General features: G+C 41.7%; 1 protein-coding gene across 5 annotated transcripts in view; it reads right to left on the bottom strand.

Moving 5' to 3' along the window:
* Positions 1 to 24068, bottom strand: part of LOC307023770 (chondroitin sulfate proteoglycan 4-like) — a 39574-nt gene continuing 15506 nt past the window's right edge. For 2 of the 5 annotated variants that reach the window (XM_079657319.1, XM_079657317.1), the window contains 21 exons: positions 15997 to 16160; positions 14223 to 15338; positions 13717 to 14127; positions 13511 to 13632; positions 13276 to 13384; positions 10809 to 12137; positions 10481 to 10573; positions 9698 to 10201; positions 9165 to 9296; positions 8578 to 8763; positions 8228 to 8410; positions 7771 to 7947; positions 6251 to 6452; positions 6007 to 6138; positions 5304 to 5479; positions 5033 to 5219; positions 4757 to 4928; positions 4004 to 4355; positions 3458 to 3610; positions 2190 to 2762; positions 1 to 1653 (listed from right to left, as the gene is read on the bottom strand). In XM_079657319.1, the coding sequence (XP_079513445.1) occupies positions 571 to 1653; positions 2190 to 2762; positions 3458 to 3610; positions 4004 to 4355; positions 4757 to 4928; positions 5033 to 5219; positions 5304 to 5479; positions 6007 to 6138; positions 6251 to 6452; positions 7771 to 7947; positions 8228 to 8410; positions 8578 to 8763; positions 9165 to 9296; positions 9698 to 10201; positions 10481 to 10573; positions 10809 to 12137; positions 13276 to 13384; positions 13511 to 13632; positions 13717 to 14127; positions 14223 to 15287 (7341 nt within the window). In that variant the 5' untranslated portion in view covers positions 15288 to 15338; positions 15997 to 16160 and the 3' untranslated portion in view covers positions 1 to 570. Of the gene's footprint in view, positions 1654 to 2189; positions 2763 to 3457; positions 3611 to 4003; positions 4356 to 4756; positions 4929 to 5032; positions 5220 to 5303; positions 5480 to 6006; positions 6139 to 6250; positions 6453 to 7770; positions 7948 to 8227; positions 8411 to 8577; positions 8764 to 9164; positions 9297 to 9697; positions 10202 to 10480; positions 10574 to 10808; positions 12138 to 13275; positions 13385 to 13510; positions 13633 to 13716; positions 14151 to 14222; positions 15339 to 15996; positions 16161 to 24068 lie in introns of those variants that run through there. The other 3 variants (XM_079657318.1, XM_079657320.1, XM_079657321.1) reach the window with 3 other exon arrangements.

The raw sequence follows: 24068 nt of genomic DNA, 5'->3' as shown, positions 1-24068 counted from the left end.
TAGAGAAATAACCTTTATTAAAAATAAAAATTTCACAGTGGACAACAAAGAGGCTTGCATAAAATGGGTCACGTATGACACAAGAAAGCTGCCTATGTCTTTACATCTCATTACGACTTGTTAATACAGTATGCACTATCATGAACCGATAACATGTTTAAAGCGTACTGCCTTGAGCAACACCAGACAAAGAAAACTGAAAAGCATGCAGAGCAGTAAATGAGGGGAATGACACCCTAAACTTTAAGCATTTACAAACTAAGTCTTGAATTAACTAAAAATTCAGCTTTATTACATTTCTGTTTCACTTCCTTGTTTCAGCCACAGTCTCAAAGTAAAACACTATATTCCTCACAGCTACACAGCTAAAGATGTGTTCAGTTCAAGTTGGTTCAGGAAAAGGACTAATATATAATTGCTATTATGCATTTCCTACAAACAAATGTGCATGTTTTTGTTGTTTTAAAAGTTCAAAGCAGGTCAGATGTGCCTTAAAAGGACTGCAGATGTAGAGCATGTATTTAATAACTTCACACCAAATAGGCACAGTTTTTCTTCGCGTTACTTCCATCAAACCCAGTACTGGTTGTCTTTAAGAGTCGGAATAGAGGATCTAGATCTCAGAGTCTTGAACATTACATTATCTTTTTTATTAATATTATCAAGTCCAATATTCCCACCTTCACCTTCTCCATCTGCTTCGAAAGGCCCCCAGAAGGTCGTCCCAGGGGCCAGACTCCTCCTTTTGTGACTTAATTTGACCCTGGGTGAGTTGGGGCAGCTAGTAGGCCCGAGGGGGGTGACCACCACAGAGGGCATGGCCACGCTCTGCTCTGCCCAGCCCAGGAAAGGGCTGCCCTCGGGGGGTAACGTCACCGCGGCGAGCTGCTGCCGGACCCGCAGCTGGGCCTCTTTCTCCCTGCGGCGGCGGAACGCCAGAATCAAAACTACGAGGATTACGATGAGGAGCAAACAGGCGAGCAGCGGCAGGATGATGAGGAGAGGGTCGGCGGCGGGGCGAGGGAGGAGCTCCACGTGGGCTGGGTGGGTGCCAGGAGGGTCCGGTGGGCTGTGTTTGGACACTGGAGGGGTGTGGGGTTTTGGGGTGTGACTATGACCCCCTCCTGCTCCATCTGCATGACTCCCTGATCTTCCTTTGTGACTCCCACTGCGGGTGTGGTTCCCCCAGCGGCTGTGAGGCCTCAACTTATGCTGTGTCCTGTTGTGGGTCTTATGCATCAAAATGTGAGGTGGTGAACCCACCCCGGCCCCGCTGAGCGTCGTGGAAACCCCTCGATCACCTCCTCGCTCACCTGCTCTTCCTATAGTCGTCTTATTATGTGTCGGAAGATGTGTAGTTGTGTGACCTGCAGCGTCTGTGTTTGAACTGCCTGGACCATGATGCATATGGTGGTGGGGTAAGATGGTGAAGTGGAGCTCGCCCTTTGCTGGTTGGACGTTTCCAGCTCTCACCAGGAAGGTGAAAGAGTCACTGAGAGATGTGGCGGGGGCGTGGCCTCCAGCTGACTTGTTATTACGCAGCTCGCTGTCACCGTCACTGAGAGTCTCCTCGATGGCGACCCGGCCTTGCACCACATCTCTGAACGTGAACGAATGCAGTACCTCTGAAGCTCGGTTAGGGTCATAGGTTATCTGCAACATGCAGAAACAGACACATTGTAAAGAGAGGGAACGGAAGTTAGATGATTACAGGAAGGACTTTTTACTATTCTTTAAATGCATGATATGTAATTTTCCGTCACTAGGGATTCTCCATCAGAACAATTAGCAAGAGGTGAAGTTTGGTTTGCCTCCACTGGTGTCATTGCAGTCAGAATTACCTGTGATTAAAACCGGTAAAAAAACACTTAAAGACTTTCTCTGACACTGTTTGACAGCCAGCTGCGTTTACTCTTGTTTTTCACTTAAAATCTAGCATTTGGTTAAAATAAATGACCAAGATCAAAAAGGTGTAAAAATATGCTTGGATATACAAATATAATATACAGCTTCTGGCAGACAACCACAAGGCTGACACATGATTAAAGGGATACTTTACTATTGAAAATTAGACTTTACCTTGAAAATCACAGATTTCTCTAGGTCTAGTTGTTTTTAGACACTTAAATGGAAAAACTGTATATATGCAACTTTTAAACATTTTCAGAAGCTTCAATGAAATGCTTTACCTTGACTAGTTTGCCATGTTTTGGCGGAGACAGAACCCAAAAGACCGGGTTGGTTCGGCTGATTCTCGCCAGCTCCGATGCATCGATCATGCCCCTCCCCAGTTTCACAGGGACACCACTGGGCACTCTCACGGGCTCCCTCAGGTAGACCAGAGGCAGCACAGTTACATTCACCGTGTGCACTGTCACATTTCCAAATTCTACCCTGTGGGACGACGCTGACACCGAGACTTCGAAGCTGTCCTCTGATTCACTGAGATCAGTCATGTGATAGACAACACGGCCAAACTGTAGGTCCTCGTGGTTGAAGCTCATGACTTCCTGGTCGTTGATAGCGACGCGTCCATGGCGAGGGTGTTTGGTGACTGTGTAGGTAATGTTGGCCTGCCTGTGAGTGTGAGCTGCAAGCTGGTTGGTTGTCAGGACCACGGCGGTCCTACCTTGAACCAATGACAGGCCAGTGTTGTTCACCATGTAAACAGAGGGTTTTATCACTTCCAAACTAAGCAGTTTGTAGAGTGGGTGATGATGACCGGTTACGTTGAAGTGGAATATACCTGTTGAGGGTTCTCCCTGAGAGAGGGAACACAGGATAAAGGTGGATAAAAGAAACATACCAACAAGGATCATAGCACTCTATAAAGACAACAAACTGAAAGATTAGGAAAATATATAATAAAATAAAAACTAAAACATACAATTTCCAGAGTTTTTCTTCTGTAAAATCTGACAAATTTCTATTATTGCGCCCTAAACTTTTTTGGACAAGCAAAAACTTGTTCTATTATATGCTATTATACAATTCCATAATCGCTGTAGGAGCCATGACACATGTTTCGTATTGCGTTTTGTTTTAATATAAGATATTTGTTTGAGCACAATTGATTGGTTGGCTTGGGCCACATGGATATGGGCGGCACTCATTATAATCATGTTCACCTGCGGTAGGTGTGTGTGGAAGAGAAGGTGACACAGGGCCGTTGTACTTTTTGTTGACCGCAAGTAGAAATTATTGCTCTGATTAATATAACGATGTACATGTCCAAGGAGAATAAGTTGATCATCCCAGTTTTCATTAAACCACATTATTTTTGCAACAGAGTTTTTGATCTCAGCAAGTACTTTTTTGTAGCATGTCACACAATATCAAACAGGCCCGGCCTCAGCCTCTCAGCGACTTTGTTTGTTTCCTGCTGTCGCTATAATCGCAATACAAAACATCACTTCTGAAAAAAAGAATTTAGGTCTTCAGCGGATGGCCTCTTCACCTGCTGTTTGAAGTGCAGCCGCCCGTGGTTGACGTCGTTCTGTGTGAAGGTGGTCACCGGCTCCGGTCCTTTCCCCAGAGTCAGGTAGCCGTTGTTGGGCTCTCTGATCACATGGTAGTGCAGCTTCTCTGGAGGGGTGTCATTATCCTCAACCTGGACATGTAGAATCACAGGATTGAATTAGAATCTAAAGTGAATTACTCACAAAAAAACAACAACATGTATAGCAAAATATTGTTGCTACTACAAAAAGAGAAAACTAAAAAGGGGGAATATCAACAGCGCTGTTTGGTATCTTTTTTTTTTTTTTTTAAATAAAAGCTTGTGGAAGATATAGACTTTATATCATCATCCCATATATCACTGTTGCTTGATGATTTTTTAAGCTTTACGAACTGGAGAAATACTGTGGATGTTTAATATTTTAATCTCCTTATCCCATCCTTAAGAAGAAATTAACGATTTCATAAATAATTATAAAAATAATGATCTCCAAACTGATCAAAATAAATCAAAGTTGTGCAGCTACGCATGCTCTTCAAACACCTGCAGATCTTCTGGTCCAATCGTGACTCTCTCTCCGACTACGACCTTCACACTCGGTGCTGTGCGCATGATGGCTGGCGGCTGGTCGTTGACAGATGTCACAGTGATGTTAAACGTCTCCGTCACTGCTGCTCTCTCCTTGACAGATAAGGATGATAGGGCTGAATAGAGGGGGGTAAAGGAGGAGGAATCTGAGAAGGAGGAAGAGGAAGAGGAAGAGGAAGAGGAAGAGTGATGCAAAGGAGCCACCCAGGCCCGCAGAGTGAAGCTGTCGCTCGTCGTCTCTGAGTTGTCGTGGACGTATGTGATGCCGAACTTGTTCAGGGTGACCTGGGAGAAATAAGGATGGTTCCTGTGGAAAGACAAATAGAACAATTTTGCTTATTATTTTCTCTTTAATAAAACTGATTTAAATATTTTTCTCTTTAATGTGTTCATGACTGAATAACTGAAGACCTAATCTGAAAAAAGTGGTTTTGTAATGATTCTATTTCTCAGGTCTTTAAAAAAAACGTTCCATCTGGGAAACAGGTAAAAATAAAATTTGCAACATGAGAATAAATATTTGGCAGGCTAATTATTTTCATTTTATTTTGTTTCACCTGTAAAGAAAAAACAATGATCCGAATTTTGAAAATCGATCACCAGAATAATTTTTTTCTGTTGCCTCTGTGGACATTTTAACACATTCAAAGACATGCCTCTGATATATGCAATGTCTGTATTGCTGTAATGACATTTTTTATGTTTCACCTGGTGAGGTTATGACCCTTTATAGACAGAGCTCCATGGCGCGGCAGGGAAGTCAGGCGGTACAGGATGTGGTTTTCTTTCCGTTGAGGCTCTGGGACTTTCCAGAGGAGATTGGAGGCATCTAGTTTAGACCTATCAATCTTCACTCTGCCTCCCTCGGCCACCACAGCACCTGAATCACGGAAACAAACATCTCACATGGTACATTTTAACTTACATTCCATGTGTTACAATAAATATCAAATAAGATGGAGAGATTTTTGCTCACACACATACCTGCGTTGTTCAGCAGTCTGGTGTTGTAAAGGCTCTCAGGATGCTTGTTGGGATGTTGGGAGATTGAGATGGTGAAGGTGTGTGGAGGAAGGAGAGCAGGAAGAGAGGACACGGTGAAAGAGAAAGAGTCCGCGGCCGACCATCCAACTGGCTTGTTCTGATCGTACAAGATGACGCCTTCATTCACCTGAGTGAAAAAATTAAGACATGGCATCATTTAATTTAAGAAGTTAACAAAAGCTTTCCTTTGTTGCGACACCAACTTTCCTACCATGCTTTGTGTGAACGTGGAAATGTTTAGCGTAGAGTTGTCGGGCATACGTCTAACCAAGCTGCCAAGTTTGGGAAGAGCAGTGACTGCAAATACCACCGAGTGGCTTCTTCTGGTGTCTCTGATATCGTTGGTCACGGCCTGAAGCTCTAGCTCAGATACTGGTGTCACAGAGCCTTTAAAGTTGGGAAACAATTGTGAGAGAGAGAAACAGCTCGAAAACAGAGAGTTAATTGTCCTGGTTAAGTTACACAATAAACATCACCATGCTTCCTGTTCAAACAGTCATAAAAGGGTCTAAGATGCGCTAAAAACATGTAAGCCATTTTCCCTAAACGCACTAAAAAACACGTTAATCTTAAAGATCTTGAAACAGGAAAAACAGCAACTACAATATTAAATGTTCCATTCCATCAGAATAACAGCTTCATTGATGTAACCTTGATGAGTGAGACTGCTTATAAGTGTGTGTTTATAAGTGGAAAGTGGCCCTATCAGTTTAACTTGGTACAGAGGGATGTTTGTGTAGGCAGGAAAAAAAAACAGCTTAATGCTTAGAATAATGATGCCACCCAGTGCCTTTTCTATATAACTGCACAACATTTAGCTTTTCAAATCCCATTGTATCAATAACAATAGCTGGAATGAGGCTATTAAACTAATTAACACTTGAAATCAAAAAGTTAGGTCTTTAAAACTGTACCTGGGGAAACCTGCAGGGGATGATTTCTCTTCAGAGTGAGGACCAGGGAGTGGGCAGCTGTGCTGAAGATCTGGCGAGGTGCAACATTCACACCGTCGTTTACCTGGAAGTGAAAGCCACCTGATAAAGCACCTACACAAGAAAAGAGTCAATGTCAAGAAAGCAGAGGACTTCATTTTTTGTTTATTACAGACAAATTCCTCTTGAAGACATAGCCATCTCTAAGTAGAAAAAGTATACTCGCCACTGTGCACAAACATCAGTTGTCCGGTTTGAATGTGATTCTGGGTGAAGTTCAGGATGTGTCTGGAGGGGGCGCTCTTGAGGGCCAGGTGGCCGTTGCTGGGCGGTGTGACGACGAACTCCAGCTGCTCCGGCTCGGGTGTGTCCGAATCCTCTGCACTGAGATCATCTGTTGTTATTTCTGTCACTGAACCCTCCCAAACCTGAGGGAAGATTTAAAGGAAAGGAAGACAATTGACCTTAGCAATGAAAACAAGTTTAGAGTTAGATGAGGCGATCAATACCACTCTAATGTCTGTATGCTAATAAAGCTAGATGTAGAAGGCCATTAGCATAGCTTATAAAGACTAAAAAAAATTAACTGAAAAACTGAAAACAAGGTCAATCAGCTAGCCAGGTTTTGTTAAAGGGTAAAGAAATCCGCCTACCAGCCCCTCTAAGTTTTCTAAAGTGAGCAGTTATATTTAGTTAGTTTAGTATGTGCACAAGCAGAAATGTAGAATCAACAAGTTGTGGATTTACTTAATGCTAAGCTAAGCTAACAGCCTGCTGGCTCAATACAGTAGCTTCGTTTTTAATCGTACAGTTGTTCATTTTTAAAGACTAAAGAGCATGGTTTCTATCTAACTAATCTACTGGTCTAGTTCAACATATTTCCCAATAAAAGGTTAATTCATACACATTTAAGTACTATACTATTGAGCCTATATTCACTTATGCCCCTTTCACACCAAGGCTTTTCCCGTTCTAGCTCCGTGCTCAAGCTTTTCTGGTTCGGAGCCGGTTCTTCGGTTCAGCTCCCGCTCTGTTCCCACCGCTCAGAGCCCGACTGGTGCTGCGTCATTGCGTCATCGTTTGCGTCATGACGTAACCGTTTGCGTGCCTGCTTCATAAAGCCAAGCCTCGCGGAAACCCCTCACATCAACAACAACAACAATGGCCGATTGTATTGAAGCGCTACTCGTTTTGCTCTGTCGAAGCAAAATGGAAGAAATGGGACGACTTTACCACCAACTTTACAGTCGTTACATGCTACATTCAAAAGTTCTTACACAGTTACACAGTGGGCCAAAATAAAAAAATCGGTACTAGTCGAGGGCCGGACTGGTTCAATGTTTATTGCAAAACGTATTGAAATGAACATATTGCACATATTAAACCTGGAACTAACAAAGCTTAAATGGTTGCCTATAAAAACAACATTACACAGGGTTAGGCTTTTTGTTGTTGTTAGAGGTTGATCCTGCCCCTGCCCCCGCCTCCAACGTAAGTGTGACGTATGCGGTGCTTGCTTTCTAGGCCGACAACTTTTTGGTGCTTGAAATGAACCGGATTCCGGAGCTTAGAGGCTGCTCCGCTGCGGTGTGAACAGGAAAAAACTGTGCTTTTCAAGCTCCAGCTCCGAACCGGCCCTGGAACCGCGTTGGTGTGAAAGGGGCATAACAAAAGGCAATGCAGATGAGACCCTCTCATTTAGGCTGAAAATGATTGCCATGTCTACTTCCAATCAACGTGTCTCACCTTCAGACCCTTGTTAGTTGTAATCACAGGAGTCTCGTCATCGACAGGTGTGACGTAGATGTGAGCGGTGCAGGGCAGACTGTGCTTCCTGATTTCCGTCTGATTGGCTGTAATGGTGAAGTTGTCCCTCAGTGTGTTGCTGCCGTCATGGATATAGAAGATGTACTCATGTTCCACCTGGAAACAGAAGTTAACATTTTATATAAAGGATGAACTTTCCCTGTATAATCTGGTGCAAAAATAGTTGTTGTTTCCAAATCAATGATCTACTATAAATACCCAACTCTCCCATTTATTGCTGCTTTGAGAAATGTGCATTCTTAGTAAACATACCTTTATTAGATCATACCTAAATACTCGTATCGGAATAAAACGTCCTAATTACCCCTTTCAAAAAAACAAGAGAGCAAATACAAAGTTGAAAATGTGTCATGTCTGTATGTGTGTTAAGCCAAACCTCAGTGTGAGTGAAAGCAGTGATGGGCATGCCCGGGATCCGGCTGTGCTCCAAGTGTCCATGTCGCGGTGGAACGATAAGCTGATACAGGAAGTTCATCCCTGAGAAGTGATGATTGGCCACCTTGATGATGTCAGAGGTCAGGGACAGGGATGACCCCTCATCAAGGGTTAAGTAAGACACCTAGATATCGATAAAGTTTTGATTGACTGGTGAAAGAAGTTAGCTACATGATCAATTGATACCTCTTTTAGGTAATCCTGTGTTTGGGAAGATGGATTTCTTTCTCTTTTTATGAATTATTATAATTGTTTTCAAGGTCCTCTAACATCTAGACATGTATTCAGTACCTGTAGAGGGAGCAGGATAGGGATGATGTCGATCTCCAGCCTGATAGGTCCGACCTTTGTGACCCCGTTGGTTGCCTCTAGCAGAATGGAGTCGTTGGTGTGTCCTGCAGCCTGCTGATGGTAGAGGATCAATCCCTGGTTAAGGTCCGTCTGGCTGAATACATTTGTTGGCTGTTCTCTGATGTTCTGCATGGAGGAACAGAGCAGAACAAGTTATCAAGTTGCTGGTCCTGTGTACAACTTGGGCAACTTTTGAGGGCCAGTTTGCTTTAATTTTGTAAGTCTAAAGTTTGTATACATGGTTTTTAGGAAAGTTTATATTTATTAGGAGTTCTGAAAGTCTCAGGCCTAGAACACGCCTATATGTACAGTTATATTATTTCTATGCGTTTTACTGTTTCGTCCACACCATACCTATGGCACTATGGATAACTGAACATTTAGCTTTTGTAAACTAGAGTTTCAGTGTTGACACGTTTTTTTTGGCATTGCAAAGAGCCTGAGTTTGTTTCATATCTCCTTTTGGGGGAGTCGTAAACGAATCAGAATTGTGTGCAATGACTCCACCACTCTACAGTTGACTGTACTTGATATAGGTGCTGCTGTTCTCCACTGTGTTCCTGGTGGTCGTCGGAGGGATAACGCTGAAGAAAGCCCCAGGTGGGAGGATATTGGACAGTAAATACTATCTCTGAGGGCTGGCTGTCCTCATGAACCACCTGTTTACACAAAACGGAACATAGTTATAACATTAGATTGAACTTCTTATATACAAAAATCAGTTTATCTGTTTTGAAATGGAAAATCCTATGATGTAGCTGGAATTGTAAAAGTGTCATTTTCTTGCCTGGGTCCAGATCTTTATATCTTACTATCGACCGAATAAGTAGTAGGAATTTGTCTACTTTGAAGGTCTACCTTGTAAGATATATGACCAGGTGAGCAGTCTATTACATACATTCAATTCCCACAAAGGCATTACATTGACAGGCAATAAAACAGTTATTGAATATATTCCTAGATTTTCAAGTAACTTAGTTTGCAAAATAAGAAACAAATACAGGCTGGAAAGTGACCACCAAGTTTTCCATGAGTTGTCTTCTTATTTTTATTGGCTTACCTCTAGGTGCTCCTTGCTGATAGAGACATTCTGTCCCTCTGCCACCACCACTGGACGGTTACTTATGACAGTTGGTGGCCTCTGGTGTCCCTCCAGGTAGATTTGTACTTTCACTCCGATGTCCAGACGTATCTCCCTCGTCTTTCTGTGCAGCCGCCTCTCTGGGTCATTTTTCCTTGCTTTTTTTTTTACTGTCACGTTGAACCCATCAGACAACTCATGGCTGCCACCATGGCGATACGCTAGTCGCCCTGCCACCAAATCTTGCTGGGTGAATGCTGTAAGTGCATCTGCTTCTGTTACGGTCTCACAATCTCCATCCGTAAAGCAGAGACTTCCGTGTTTAGGGGGAAGGAAGACCTCAAATACAACTTCCTTTGGGTCTCGGATGTCCATGTTGCTAAAGGTGCTGAGATTAGCGGAGGTTAAGATCTTGATCCCGCCTCGCTGGACAATGAGTCCTGTGTTGTTCTCGACATGAATGTAAGGATCCTGCGCCATCACCTACACAACAGTCAGAAACTAAAGTCTTACAACAGCAGTCAGCCATCACATTGCAAACATCATTACTTACTTATTTATTTTAATACAAAAATGCTGATATTTAATTACCAGCAAAGCAGTCGTAGAATGAGCTCTAATTTACTGGCTAAAGGAAACCATCACAATTCTCACAATACTACTAATTATATCAATATCTAAGAGTTTAATTGCCCAAAATCACTGAAAAGTATAAATAAAGAAAAACATCTAATTCATAATGTGCGAAAAACGTAGAATCACCTCCAGCAGTGTTGAAACATAATGTTTCCCATCCGATACAAAGAGCACAAAACGCCCAAAACTCACTCCTTTGTGGACAAACAACACTTTTTTCTGAGAGGAGAGAAAAGAAGAGGAAACAATAGCAAACAAAAAAACATTAGCAAACAAAAAACATAGAATATCTAGAGGTCAAATTCTAGATGCTTCTAAGCTATATTAAGTGAGACACAGGAGGGTATTTACCTTGACAAAAATATCTGAAGACTAACCTCTGACTTTCTGATTCCAAATATTCTACAACCCAGAAGACCACATTTATGTTGGATAAATTGCTAAGTGAGCTAACCTGCTCGATGTCCTGTTGTGTGAACTCGTAGAGCTTGTGACTGGTATCACTTGCTAGCACCAGGTCTCCCATTGGAATCCCCCTCCTCGTGTACACCAACCAACTGTCCTCAAAGTCTGAATCATCGTCCCGGAAACGGAGGTCATTCAACATCACCAACCTCTGCCCATCGCGGGCTACATGGAAAACTTTATCGACAACCCTGAAAGGTCTCTGATCGTTGACAAGATTCACAGAGATATTGAAGGTGTGTTCTGCTCTGATTCTGTCCTCCTTCTTATTGGTCCGTTTGTGCGGTTTGTAAACCATAATGCTAAAAGTGAAAGAATCCTGCTTAGTCTCGCTGTCGTCGTGAACGTACATGATCCTCTCCTCAATGATATCCTGATTTGTGAATGTCACAATGTTGTCGTTTATTGAACTTGAGTTTGAAAGGTTGATCCTTCTTATCTGGCCGTGCCTTGGGCTCACAGTGATGCTGTACTGAACCTCACGGTTACTTGCCGTGTGAGTGAACAGCATATCTTTGCTGATGACTTTACTGCCTCCTTCCAGGGTTGAAAGGCCTTTGTTTAAAACATAGATGGTATTTGACTCTGCATTGATGTTGATTCTGAAGTCGTAAGCTATTGAGTTGGCATGTGTTGAAAACAGCTGAAAACTTAACGTGTCTCGTGTGTCATCCTGCAGCGTGTTGAAGAGCTCATACTTCACCAAGCCATCTGTGATATTCTTTTGGCTGAAGGTTGAGTTTCTTTGTAGAGCTTTGTCGTCGAGGAATAGCTGCCCTTTCTTTGGTACTGTGAGCAGTTTAAAGTAGAGGTCGCTCTCATTGAGTTTCACACCCTTAGAAATCCCATAGAGGTCGTCAGGAGTTACAACAGAAGTCTGAACACCGTTGATCTCCATCTTACTGCGTGTGACCTTAAATTGGATCCACCGTACCTTGATGAGGAAAATAACCTCTGTGGTAGCTAAGGAGCTGATGCTGATTTTAAATCTGAAGTAATCAGTAACGTTGCTCTGTGTCTGAAGACCATGGTAAGTGTTGAGGTATTGGATCCGTTCTTTCTTTAGAAGCTTCTGAGAGAAGGAAGTTGTCGGTTTCCAGTCGCCACTTGAGTGCAGCCTTTGGAGCTCACCATATTGTGGCAACTCAATGACGTCATAGCGAATTTCTATTCCCTGATTATCCACATTAAGTTGTACTGCAAGGTGATTGGTTGTGATGATAGAAGCACCGCCTTGGTTCACCTCCAGTCCGGTGTTATTCACCAGTTTGTGTTCAAGTGGCACTGCCATAATCCTCAAAACTACTGTGTTGCTCAACTGTGGAAGGAATAAAGAAACACCAGTTGTGAGGATAGAATCATAGATATGGTAATGTCATTAGTTTGGCAAACAATTGATTGCAATTTATGGAAAGTTAGTGGATCACTTAAAGGTCCCATGTCATGCTTTTCCGGTTATTACCCGTCCCCTTGTGTGTTATGAAGGTTTTTGTGCATGTAAACGGTATGCAAATCACAAACCCTCAAAGTACACCCTGTAGCGAGTAAAACTCTAACGCAGAAAATACCTGTCTATGCTGCCCCAGAACGCCTTGTTGGAGATTTCTCTTTTTCTTCCTGGGTACAGTGACGTTCCCATACCCAAATGGACCAATCCGCGGAGCCGTTACGTTAAGTCTTAAGACTTCCTCACACACACACACTCAATCTTTTCTCAGCTGCAGCCCCGCCGATTTCTCCTCCCTGTGCTGTGAGTCTGTGTGTGAGCACACACACAAACTCCCAGCCAGGCTGTGGGTGTGTGTGTGTGTGTGTGTGTGTGTGTGTGTGTGTGTGTGTGTGTGTGTGTGTGTGTGTGTGTGTGTGTGTGTGTTCGGGCTGGGTTTCGCTGTCTCACAGATGGCCACTGGGCTCATAGGGAAGGGGGGGGCAGGAGCTCCAACAAGCCGTTTAGGACCGAGGGTGAATACACATACTATACAGAGATGCTGAATGAGAAACCAATGCGATTTTGGAAAATTGCACAATATAAATCTATTTTAGTAAACCTCAACAATGGAATTACAATCAATAGAAATGGCCACCATGACATGGGACCTTTAAGTGATAACAATTCATCTTAGATAACTGTGAATGTACCACATTTTACGGCATCAATTGTCGTCATGACATTCCAGCTTGATTGTTAGTGGCTCTATATTAAAGTGTCAGCTAAATGAAAATGTAATGTAACCCACAAATGCCAACCTAGTGGTGATGCTAGAGGAAATGTCAGGGAATCAGTAAAGATATTGTGATTGATACTATCCAGTAGATGTTGTGAAACGTTTCTGGATAGACATTCCTTAAGCCACTAGCATGGATAAAAAACACTTAACTGTAACTCTATATTTCACATACTTTTTGTTACAGATTATGGGTTTATTGCATCTTGGGGAAGCCAGTACATAACTTACGTGCAGCCCGTCGCTGACCCTGAATGCCAGACGGGATGTGGGGACCCCAGTGTGGACAAAGCTGATCCTACCCTCCTTTAGATCATTCAAGGAGAACAAGTTAACTGCCCTGAAAGATAGATGCATTCCTGTTAAAATTCCATGTTTTGTTCCATAACACTGATTTGAATAATTATTGAAAGTCAATATTGAAATCTATCGTCCATTGATGTGTATCAGAAGCCATAGCACAGACCTGCCGGGGTTATCCTGATGCTCAAGGTGTCCAACCTCATTGTTGAGATTTCCCAGGGAGCTGAACACCAGGTCTTCAGGACTGCTGTCAGGGTCCGACACCCTCAGCACATCTAGCGTTAGCTGGAGACATTTTGGAAATATTGATTTTCATTTTGTAACAATAACACTCTTACACAGAGCATCCGGGAGTTCTGCTCTACATACCTGTCGTTTGGACCTTTCCAGCACAGTAAAAAGGTTCCCCGCCGGTAGGCTGAGCACGGGCGCATCATTAACAGGACTGATGCTGATGTCAAACCGATAAAGGCGGTTTCCCTTTAGAAACACAGGAAGCGCCTTCTTATTGCTGGAGTAGACTGAAAAAATGAAGAAGTCATGCTGGTCCTCTGACCCACCGTGAACGTACATCACTCGGCCCTGCCACAAGTCCAGCATATTAAAAGTCCGATCAACCTCCTCTGCTCCTGTCGCGATAGTCCTTGCCTGCCCTTTGTCCGGCATCCCATCGGGGTCAGGACTGGAGTCTAGTTGCAGTTGGCCGTGGACAGGCTGCCTCTCAATGAGAAAAATCATCTGGGATGGATGAATGCCCCATTTTTGAAAATCCAGATTAACCTAGAACGGAGAGCAAATAGGAACTGACTTTATATTGGTAATTTTGTCTTAGTGTAAACTAGATGAACAGATCAGCAGGAGACAATCAGTCCTACCTTTATATGTTTGGGTTCCAGTGGTGCCAGGCCTCCCTCCAAAACTTCTAGCTTTCTCAGCGACAGAAAGTTCTGGTTCTTCTTGTTGTTGGTTATTGATTGTGGGGTTGTAACATCAAATTGGGGACGATCTGTTTGGTGGGTGGTGGTCAATGCTTCTGGATCTGGCCCTGTCTCACAGCCCAGAGAAACGTCTTTGGTCACTGCAGCATTAAGCAGGCCCATTATTTGAGTATTAACCCTAATTTCTCTGAGGCAGCCTCTAAAGGAGCTTGCTTGCCCAGCTAGTTGACCCCCAGGCACTGCGGACATCAGCCCAGCTTGCCTTGCTTCTTCCCGGGCTTCTTTGTCCAGCCCTCCCAGAAAGAGAGGCCCTCTGAGCTGGATGACCTGGAGCTCCAGACTGAGGTTGACCTTGACCAACTCCTCTCCCACCTTCAGCTGGACGCTGCTGGGCAACAGATGCAGCTGTAGAGGGTACCAGGTGCGGTTGCGGTTAACATGTGTTAGAGAACGCAACTCAAGCTTACTCCCATCTCCATTTCCGACCGTTGCCACCATGTTACCATCTCTAATCTCAATTGCAACAAACCCTCCCTTCTTGGCAGAGCTATACAGGACAACGCCATATTCTTCTGTGGCAGAGGGGGACAATTCACACTCAAACAACAGCTCATGTGGCCCCTCCCAGGGTGGCAGAGATATAAAAGCTTTGGAGCTGAAAAAGCTGAGAGAATCTTCCATTGCAGAAAACTGTGCACTACAGCCCTGTGATACCTTATGGATGGTCTTATACCCAGAAGAAGGCTTTAGGGTGGAAAATAGGTTATGTTCATTGAACACAACTTTGTCTATGCAACCTTTAAACCCAGTGGAGTTGTTGAGAAGGTATGGGTGGTTCAGTTCGGCTGTCCCGCCAACAAAAAGCCCATCCTCAACACTGAGCTCGATATCTGGGCCTGGCATTTGGATGCTGGCATGAGAGTTTTGGTCAACTGTCAAGTTGACAAAATGCCCGTTGTGGGTCAGCTCTACAGAGTGCCACGCCATGTCGCTGAGATACATGCCCTTTTCTAAGCGAATTGAACGCTCACCAGAGCCCAGGTCCAGACGTACCTGAGGGATGATGGGGGAGGGAGCGAAAGATAGAGTGTTGAAAAAAAGAATTAAAAGTGATAACCAAGACACATTCAATACAAGTCTTTTTATTTTATTTTACAATACAGACTTGAATTATTAAGACAAAGAGCTGCGAACACATCAAAGAAAACCACAACATGGTGAGAATCAAGATGTTGTTAACTGTAGATCAAAGGCTTTTCCACATAAATGCAACCAAACTCTTTCATAAACAGCTCCTTTTCAATGTACTTGGAGTTTTCAATAAACCATTGCGGTCTTCTCAGTTGACGTTGGTCGTGAAGGAACTTGTTCTGAAATTGCCAGGGGGATTTTTTTTTCTTTCTTGCAGCAATCTGACACCAAGCTGTGTGTTTTCAGGCCTCTCTGCCTCTCCAAAGGATAGTAAATGCCAACTTATATGAGCCAAAATTGCGTAAGGGGCAAATATTTCCTCCTGTTGTTAAGGTGTGAGGTTATGGAGGTGACAGCCTCTGGACACCTTTTAGTTTGACTAATTTGTATTCATGCTGAAATCCAAATGTTTTTTCCCTGAAACTGTCATAACAATTAATTTCTTGCAAATGAAGAATACACACATCTTGCTTGTTGTTAGACATCTATGATGCTACTATCCTAAAATTATTAAACCTACCTGCAGACGGCCAGAGATCAGCTCCAGCAGTAGGAAGTCTTTGCGTCCAGCTGCCAAAAACAGCAGCCCGGCCAAATCTGTGGTTCGAAATCGTACATGAAGAAACGTCTGAATGGATGTCTCCACCGTCCGTAGGTGGATATAGCCATCACCGTAGAACGACACTACCGCAATGAACAAAAAGACATGTCATCTCAACTGGCATCTTTTTGTTTTTTTAAATTACATTCTTAGGTTTATCTATGGAAGCCTGTTTGTATGGAAGCCTGTTTGTGCCACAGAAAAAAAAAAAAAATCCTGTAAGTCATCATTATATTCTTGACTTAATATCTCATTATATTGACTGAGTTATCTCATTATATTGACTTTGCTATCTCATTATATTGACTTAGCCATATCATTATAATGACTTAAGACAACTACCAGCAAGTCAAAGCAATACACTAGCTGTAAGCAATCTTGATTTTGGAGCACTCCTGAAAAGAACATTGTTTTTGCTCTTGCCACACGCTTCATGAAGGTATTATCTACTGTTAAAAAGGTAACATGTGAAGTAATGTTACTGGTATAGGCCTAATGTTGGATAGATAAACGTTAAATATAGCATGCACCGACCGTTTGGATGGCCGAACTGACTCGAGGTATGCCTAGGTGTCTAACGTAACTGTATTGCTATATTTCGTGTTGTGTTAGCTTACTGGGTTTAACTGACGTATTTATTAAATAACATTAAAAACTCCCTTTCAGAAATTTCTTTACAATAATGAGCGTGAGTACTATATTTGTTGTTTTGCTGGTGTTAAAAGGTAACACAGTGAACTGCAGTTAGCATGCAATTAATACTGTGCTACAAGTTCGCTAGGGCATATGGCACTTATGCATAACTTGAAGCGGATCGAAGCCTCGGAACGATGCGCACTGTATGGGTCAATTAATTAGGGAGAGGTTTTGCTTTTGACTACATTTTGACAGGATTCGTACCGTGGACGCATATAGTAAATGTATAGTAAATTCTGTGGCGAGCAAGATAATGTGCATTGATACTGTGCTAGAGCAGTGTTTCTCAAACTTTTTCATACCAAGGACCACTTAACCAATAAAAAAACACTCGCGGACCACCTAACTCCACAAATATCCAAAAACACATCGTTTTTTACAAATCGCCTGAAAAGGGTACAAACAAGTGTCAACATGTGTTATGAAGGTGTTTATCTGGGCTATATCATGCAATTGAAAGTGAAACTTAAGCTCGCTCCATTGCGGAGATATTCCCGCGAGAGTGTGGAAAACTTTTATTTATTTATCTCAAATGTGACGTTTTACCAATATACTCAGGGACCACTAGGGGGCGTTCACGGACCACCAGTTGTCCGCGGACCACACTTTGAGAAGCACTGTGCTAGAGACATAGGGAGCTCCACCATGGTTATTTAAAACGTGTTCAAGTTTGCAAATGTCCGTTTACCTATCCATAAGCCATAGCCTACGTTAGGTTCTTACTCGTCAATTAAATATATATTATGAGTTCAGATTAAGGCGTTGTAGACTAGCCTATAAAGTTGTGAGTTTGTGACACAGCTGCTACGGGCTCCTGCGTTTCCATGTGCAGTGCTGCCGGAGTGCACCGGGACAATACTACAGGACATTTATTTTCTGAGGAACAACATTTTAAATTCACATAAGCGACCGTACACATACAGCGTTTTTTTCGTGTTCATTATGTCCACTGTCAATTTACACACACGTACTATGCCTATGCCAAGAGTAAAACATAACTTGTTTAAGTCGGAAAGAGGCTATAACTTGCCCTGGTGACTGAACGTCTACATAATTATGAAAGCAGAATATGAAGTATAACCGAACATCTGATGTAGAGTTCGGACTGTAGCAGCAACTGTGGTTTTTAGCATATCTTATGAAGGTAAACAGCGGTCGGTGCATGCTATATTTAGAGTTTATCTATTTAAAATTAGGCCGATACCAGTAACATTACTTCACATGTTACCTTTTTAACAGTAGATGCTACCTTCATGACAATGTTCTTTTCAGAAGTGCTCCAAAATCAAGATTGCTTACAGCTAGTGTATTGCTTTGACTTGCTGGCAGTTGTCTTAAGTCATTATAATGACATAGTTAAGTCAATATAATGAGATATTAAGTCAATATAATGAGATAGCTAAGTCAATATAATGAGATAGCTAAGTCAATATAATGAGATATTAAGTCAATATAATGAGATAGCTAAGTCAATATAATGAGATATTAAGTCAATATAATGAGAAAGCTAAGTCAATATAATGAGATAGCTAAGTCATTATAATGAGATAGCTAAGTCAATATAATGAGATAGCTAAGTCAATATAATGAGATAGCTAAGTCATTATAATGAGATAGTAAGTCAATATAATGAGATAGCTAAGTCATTATAATGAGATAGCTAAGTCATTATAATGAGATAGTAAGTCAATATAATGAGATAGCTAAGTCATTATAATGAGATAGTAAGTCATTATAATGAGATAGTAAGTCAATATAATGAGATAAATAAGTCATTATAATGACTTACAGGATTCTTTTTTTTCTTCCTGTGGCGCAAACAGGCTTCCATATATACAGTATCTGTAAACCAAAACATCCAAAATATTTAAATGAAAATTTGGTGACTAAAGCCATTATCCCAGCGAATACACATATCTATATTGACTGGCTTGCTACACTGCACTTTAAAACTGCTATCCAAATTCAATTAATGACAACTAATGCATTCTGGAGCGGGTCATCCTGAAATGGTCTAATGCTAATTAGACATCAGTGTTGACCCAGATGACATAGGTTGGACATTTAGTTGTACAACTATTCTGCCATTACTGCTGTTAAAGCAAAAACAATGTCATTAGTTGGTGTAAGGTATATGAAATAGTCAGAGAAAGAGGAAAAGGAATGGGGTCTCCGAAATGACACAGTATTTGGGAAACATGAACCCTGAATAACGAATGAGATGCAATAGTCTGGATGAAATTAGCCATATAGTCATATATTTACACACATTTTCTAAAGCCCTGTACTCATAGCTACAACTTATCAACACTTTTTCATTTAGTGTTTTAAAACAGTTTTTGTATGTAATTACAGTATGCTGGCATTTAAGTGAGGCAAGTGAACCAACCACTCACATGTGTGAAGGAAAAAGCAGTAGAACAGCGTTCTGGGTTTCATCCGATTTGACCTACATCGGTATTGGTGCACTCAGTTAAAATGGAAACAAGTTTACACAGCAAATGGAGGTCAAAGAGTGTATGTGCGTATCTGACTTTAAAAACTCTTTAAAGTTCTCAAAACAGTACAGCAGTATAGAGTGGCAGTGAGACTGAACACAACATACTGTAGAAATATGTCAGTGAGTGTCTCATTCATCAGATTCCTACAATTATCTGAGTATAATTATTTCAAATCCATAGGGGAAGAAAAAGGAAGCTGAAAGATTTGATTGAGGAATAACTAAAAAAGAAGCCATGTGCAGTTTGCACTGCCTGCAACAAATGTTTATGTTTAATTTATTATTAAAATATGTCTTATAGGGCTTGTCCCAGAGGGAAGTACTAGCATGCCGCTCAGTGTAAAGCCTATAAACCCGGTCAGTATAACCAGTGCCTGTCCATCCCTCCCTAATCTGCCTCTATGACACCAGTTAACATTGGATTAAAAATAATCTCCCCTAAATGTGAATGCAGGTAATGCGCTGTGATGAGTAGGTGTAGGGATGAAGACATGTAGGACTCTCTGAAGCAATGCTGACAGCCCTGCAATGCTCCACATGCAGCAACTTGTGTTAAATTAGGAATGTCAATGGCAATTCTTTAGATTTGATTTAGTGAGACTCCTACATAAATGTGTGGATTAAGAAACACACTTCGACTTAAATGAAAACTGGCTTGCCATGTATATTGAAATGAAGAATGAGGAACAACATGATAAAGATGACACTGTTTTTTTATTTTGATTAAATTACTTCACCAGTAAACTATCTCATAAACCAAACTTTGAACTGTATCCGAGGGCTTTAACATTAAGCTGCCCACTGATATAGACACAATTTAACCTCATCAAAATCATACATATAATACTGCATGAAAAATCATTTGTATCTAAAAGAGAATGAGATTCTTGAAGCCTTATATTAAAAACTATAATAATAATCAACCATTTAAAACTAAGGATTTTCATGGTTTTATGAGGAGCACTATTTTGCCATTCATTCAACCATCATGTCATAGCATAATCATGCTGATTTTTACCTTTTGCATCACAGTTAGGAAAAAAAGGTGTCCCATCTGCAAAGTGCCTTACCTCCATAAACGTGTCCTGCAGAAATCAGCAGGAGCAGACCGGCCACAAAACTCCTCATTGTTAGTAATGTCCGTATAATCTAAGTTACCTTTAGTGAACAGCAACATCTGGCTGCTTGACTATTGAACACCTATAGCCTCGACATGCTTTCCTGGCTGTGGCTTAGAGACTTTAAAGAAATATGTACCTGTGCCTTTCAGCAGTGAGGTGGAGCTCCACCCTCTCATACTCCTCTTGGCTGTTGTACCAAACATGACCACGAGGGGGAGGTGTCATAAAACATAAAGCGCCAGAGAGCAGTTTCTTGAAAGTCCTGCCGATTGTCTTGTTTTTGAACAAGGGATGTATCAATTACACGGGAAGATACTCAGACCACTTTGTCACAGCGATGCTGAACGAGTGCAGTCTTCTGATGTGAGTTACTTATCGTTTCACAGGTCAAAAGGCTAATGTGGAATTATTATTAGATGATTTGTCACAGATCCCCCTTTAAAGGAGAAAAGAGGTTCAAAGCATATATCAGTGATGCAAACACAGGTATGGTGAAAAAAGAGAGAACTATTCGAAGCAGGAAAAAAACCGCGTAATATACCATCTGACAAAGGCCTGTGCTATGATGCTTCAATTAACTGGCTATTCTTTATAATATACTCAGATCAATAGGAGACAGAGATGTTAAGTTATAAATCAAGGGTTTTTATTATTATTTACAGCAGGGGTGGGGAACCTTTTTCCTTTCAATTTTTACAACATCCTCCGAGGGCCGTACAAATTATTGAACTCAACCTCTGCTTAAAAAAAATAAAATCACAGCCAATTAATTTGGCCTTTCTTTCATGCTGTGCAAAGAAAAAGCAACCTCTTGATCCAGATATCTTACTATGACTCGCGCATGCATGCATGTGCACGGTGTGGCATGACCACCAAAACTGAAAGATATGGACACAAGATGTGTGCAAATGTATTTAGTATCCATGTGAACATGATTTAAGTGGGGGGGACCTAACCTCCTCTAGGGGGGTCTGGGGGCATGCTCCCCCGGGAAGCTTTTTTTTTTTAAATATTGAAGTTAAAAGCATCAATCTGGTGCACTTTCAGAGCAACATGAGGAGATCTATGGATACATCTCTCAACACCCATTTGAAACAGAACTGTAAGCAGATTTTTCTTTTTGGATATTTTACAAATCACTTATTTTTAACAACTTTTTTGTTACTGTCATATAGTATTTTATACCTGTTTTTCATTTAGTCTCTAATGTCTCATTAATAAGTATAATGATCATATCAAGGTGTGCCTTAACCTCACTGAGCTGAGGTTATTTGAGCCTCTCAGGAGAGAGCTCTCTTCCACCTGGTTGTAGAAAAGCTCTTTAAATTCGTTAGCATAGCTAGCTAACCAGATGCTAATAACAACAGATCGCCACTGTGCTTACAACTAAAGACACAGCCACGCAAACACTGCAGCATGTGTACAGCTCCTTATGGGTACTGCAATATTTGAAGAGCTGGAGCGGCTTTCCGGTGCTCTCCGTAAGCACGTCTAGTCTACACTCCTTTCAGACGAGACATAGCCAAGTGAAGACACGTTACGCTCGTGTTGTGTTCAAGGAACCTGTCCTTGGCCAGGAAAAACAGGCACTCGCTTGTTTAATTATTTTGCGATCTAGATTTCTTCTTCTTTTTTGAAGTGAGAAGTTGTCCGTCAGTCGGACGGACTAACGGACGGACCCCCCCCCCCCCCCCCAAAACGAAAACTCTTCGGTTCTCCACGAATTACACAAGTCACCCAAAGCAGCGTTAAAAAAGCGGGAGGCGCCGAAAAGCGACTAATTTGCATCACTGATATATACAGAAAATCCTCATGGTGGGTTCTTAACAGGAGAAGTGTTGGCCTCATAGTAACCTTTGTCTTTCTAAAATAAGTATTTACAGTGTAACTCAACACTAGATCAACTTTTCTTTTATCTAATGGAGCTAACTAAATTGCCACACTATAAACACATAAATACATCTGCAGGGTGCAGACCGAAAGCAGTATTGATAGCAGTATAAATAGTGGAAGTAGAAGTGGCTTTAATCGAGCATTCAGCTACATAAAAGGCCAGTGTCTAGGAGTTAGGGAGACATATTAACAGAAATGGTACATGATATTCTTAATCATCTTTTTTTACTGTATAATCACCTTCATCTAAAGTCTCGCTGCACTGCCATGTTTCCAGCTCAGGATGGACAATCCCAACTCTTGCTCGAGATAGGGCCTTTTTGCGTTTTTTATCTTTACGTTAAGACGGCCTGAATCTACATTTTTGGTAAGGATGGTCTGAGCATGATGAATGTCCTGAAAAATACCACGAGTTACCAAAGTCTTGAAGTAAGCATTGAGTATAACTGCAACTGCAACACTAACAAAGTAGAGTCAGGGGTTTTAAAATGTTTTTAAAAGGATGCAAGGACTCTACTTAGTTATAGTAGTGACTGCAGTTTTGGAATAAATGACCGAGGGACAGAAGAGAGAGAAAATGTGGGACAGAGAGAGAGGGAGAGGGAGGGAGGGGGGGAGTAAAAGGGAACAAGAGGTTAAAGTAGGGAAATGTCCTGTGGCTGATTGAGGTGAAGTGGAAGTTTGGGTGTGATTGTTCAAACTGCCGGACATACTCCCTCATCTGTATCCTGAACCCCTCCCACCCTCTAACCTCTATACACACACAGACACACACAAACACACACATACACACACTCACACATTGAAATGCAGTGTAACTCGGCTGGAGAGAGATTGGTCCATTTTAAGGTTGAAGGAACACATAAGGGCTTTTATTCAACTGCTGATTCAAACTCCCCTTGGCTCGCACATGAGAGGAGAGCTGGGTTTAGTCTTAGTTCCCAGGGTGTTGAATAATAGACTCTGCAGCCTGGTTTCTTAGACGGAGGGGTCACACCCAAAATGGGTCATAGTTCAGCCGATGACAGGTCCCCTCATGACGAGAGAGGTGGTGTGTTTTAATGAGCCTGGGTCCCACGCTGAGAGGATTAGCGTCTTGTCTTTTGGGCTGGAAAACTATTTTAAGTGCTAAACTAGGCTAAACTAGCAGTCAACCGAATGTTTGTATTTAGCTCTTATTTCAACATTTCTCAGGGATTTAACTTTGCTGAGCATTAGGACAGATTTCAAATGTCCAATACTAACAGTAAATTATAGTTAAAAACTAAAATAATCATAAACTGTATACAGGTAAGGTTGTTAGTATTTGGGAACTATTGAGGAACGCCACAGTCTGTTTTTTTAATTAAAGAGACATTTTAATTATTTACTCCTACTTTTCTTCAAGATTTGGGAACAAACTGGTATGGCTGTATCGACAGTTGACTTATTATTATAGTTAACGCTGTTTTAAACTACATTTAAATTATAACACACAATCATTTTAGATATATCCGAGCTACTTCCTGGTTCCACTTAAGAGTACCATATCTGTGCTTGCAGTTTAAATAAACAATTGAGGAATAAGAAGCGTATTTTGAGTCCAGTTCTTTCTAACCTTTTCACTATGTTGCTTTCTCTCTTTGACACTATGGTGGAGCTGAGACTCACAAGGTCGCTGCACAGAATTCATCAAGTTGACGGGTAAAATAATACACTAACCAATGATTGACCAAAACAATCAAATTAACTTTCAACTAACCCCTGTAAGGTTACTAGCTGTGTGTGTTTTCTATACAAGG

Source organism: Notothenia rossii, assembly GCF_949606895.1.
Source record: "Notothenia rossii genome assembly, chromosome: 11".
Classification (NCBI taxonomy): Eukaryota; Metazoa; Chordata; class Actinopteri; order Perciformes; family Nototheniidae; genus Notothenia; species Notothenia rossii.
Note: the sequence above shows the minus strand (reverse complement) of the source record. Positions and strands in the feature narration are given on the sequence as shown.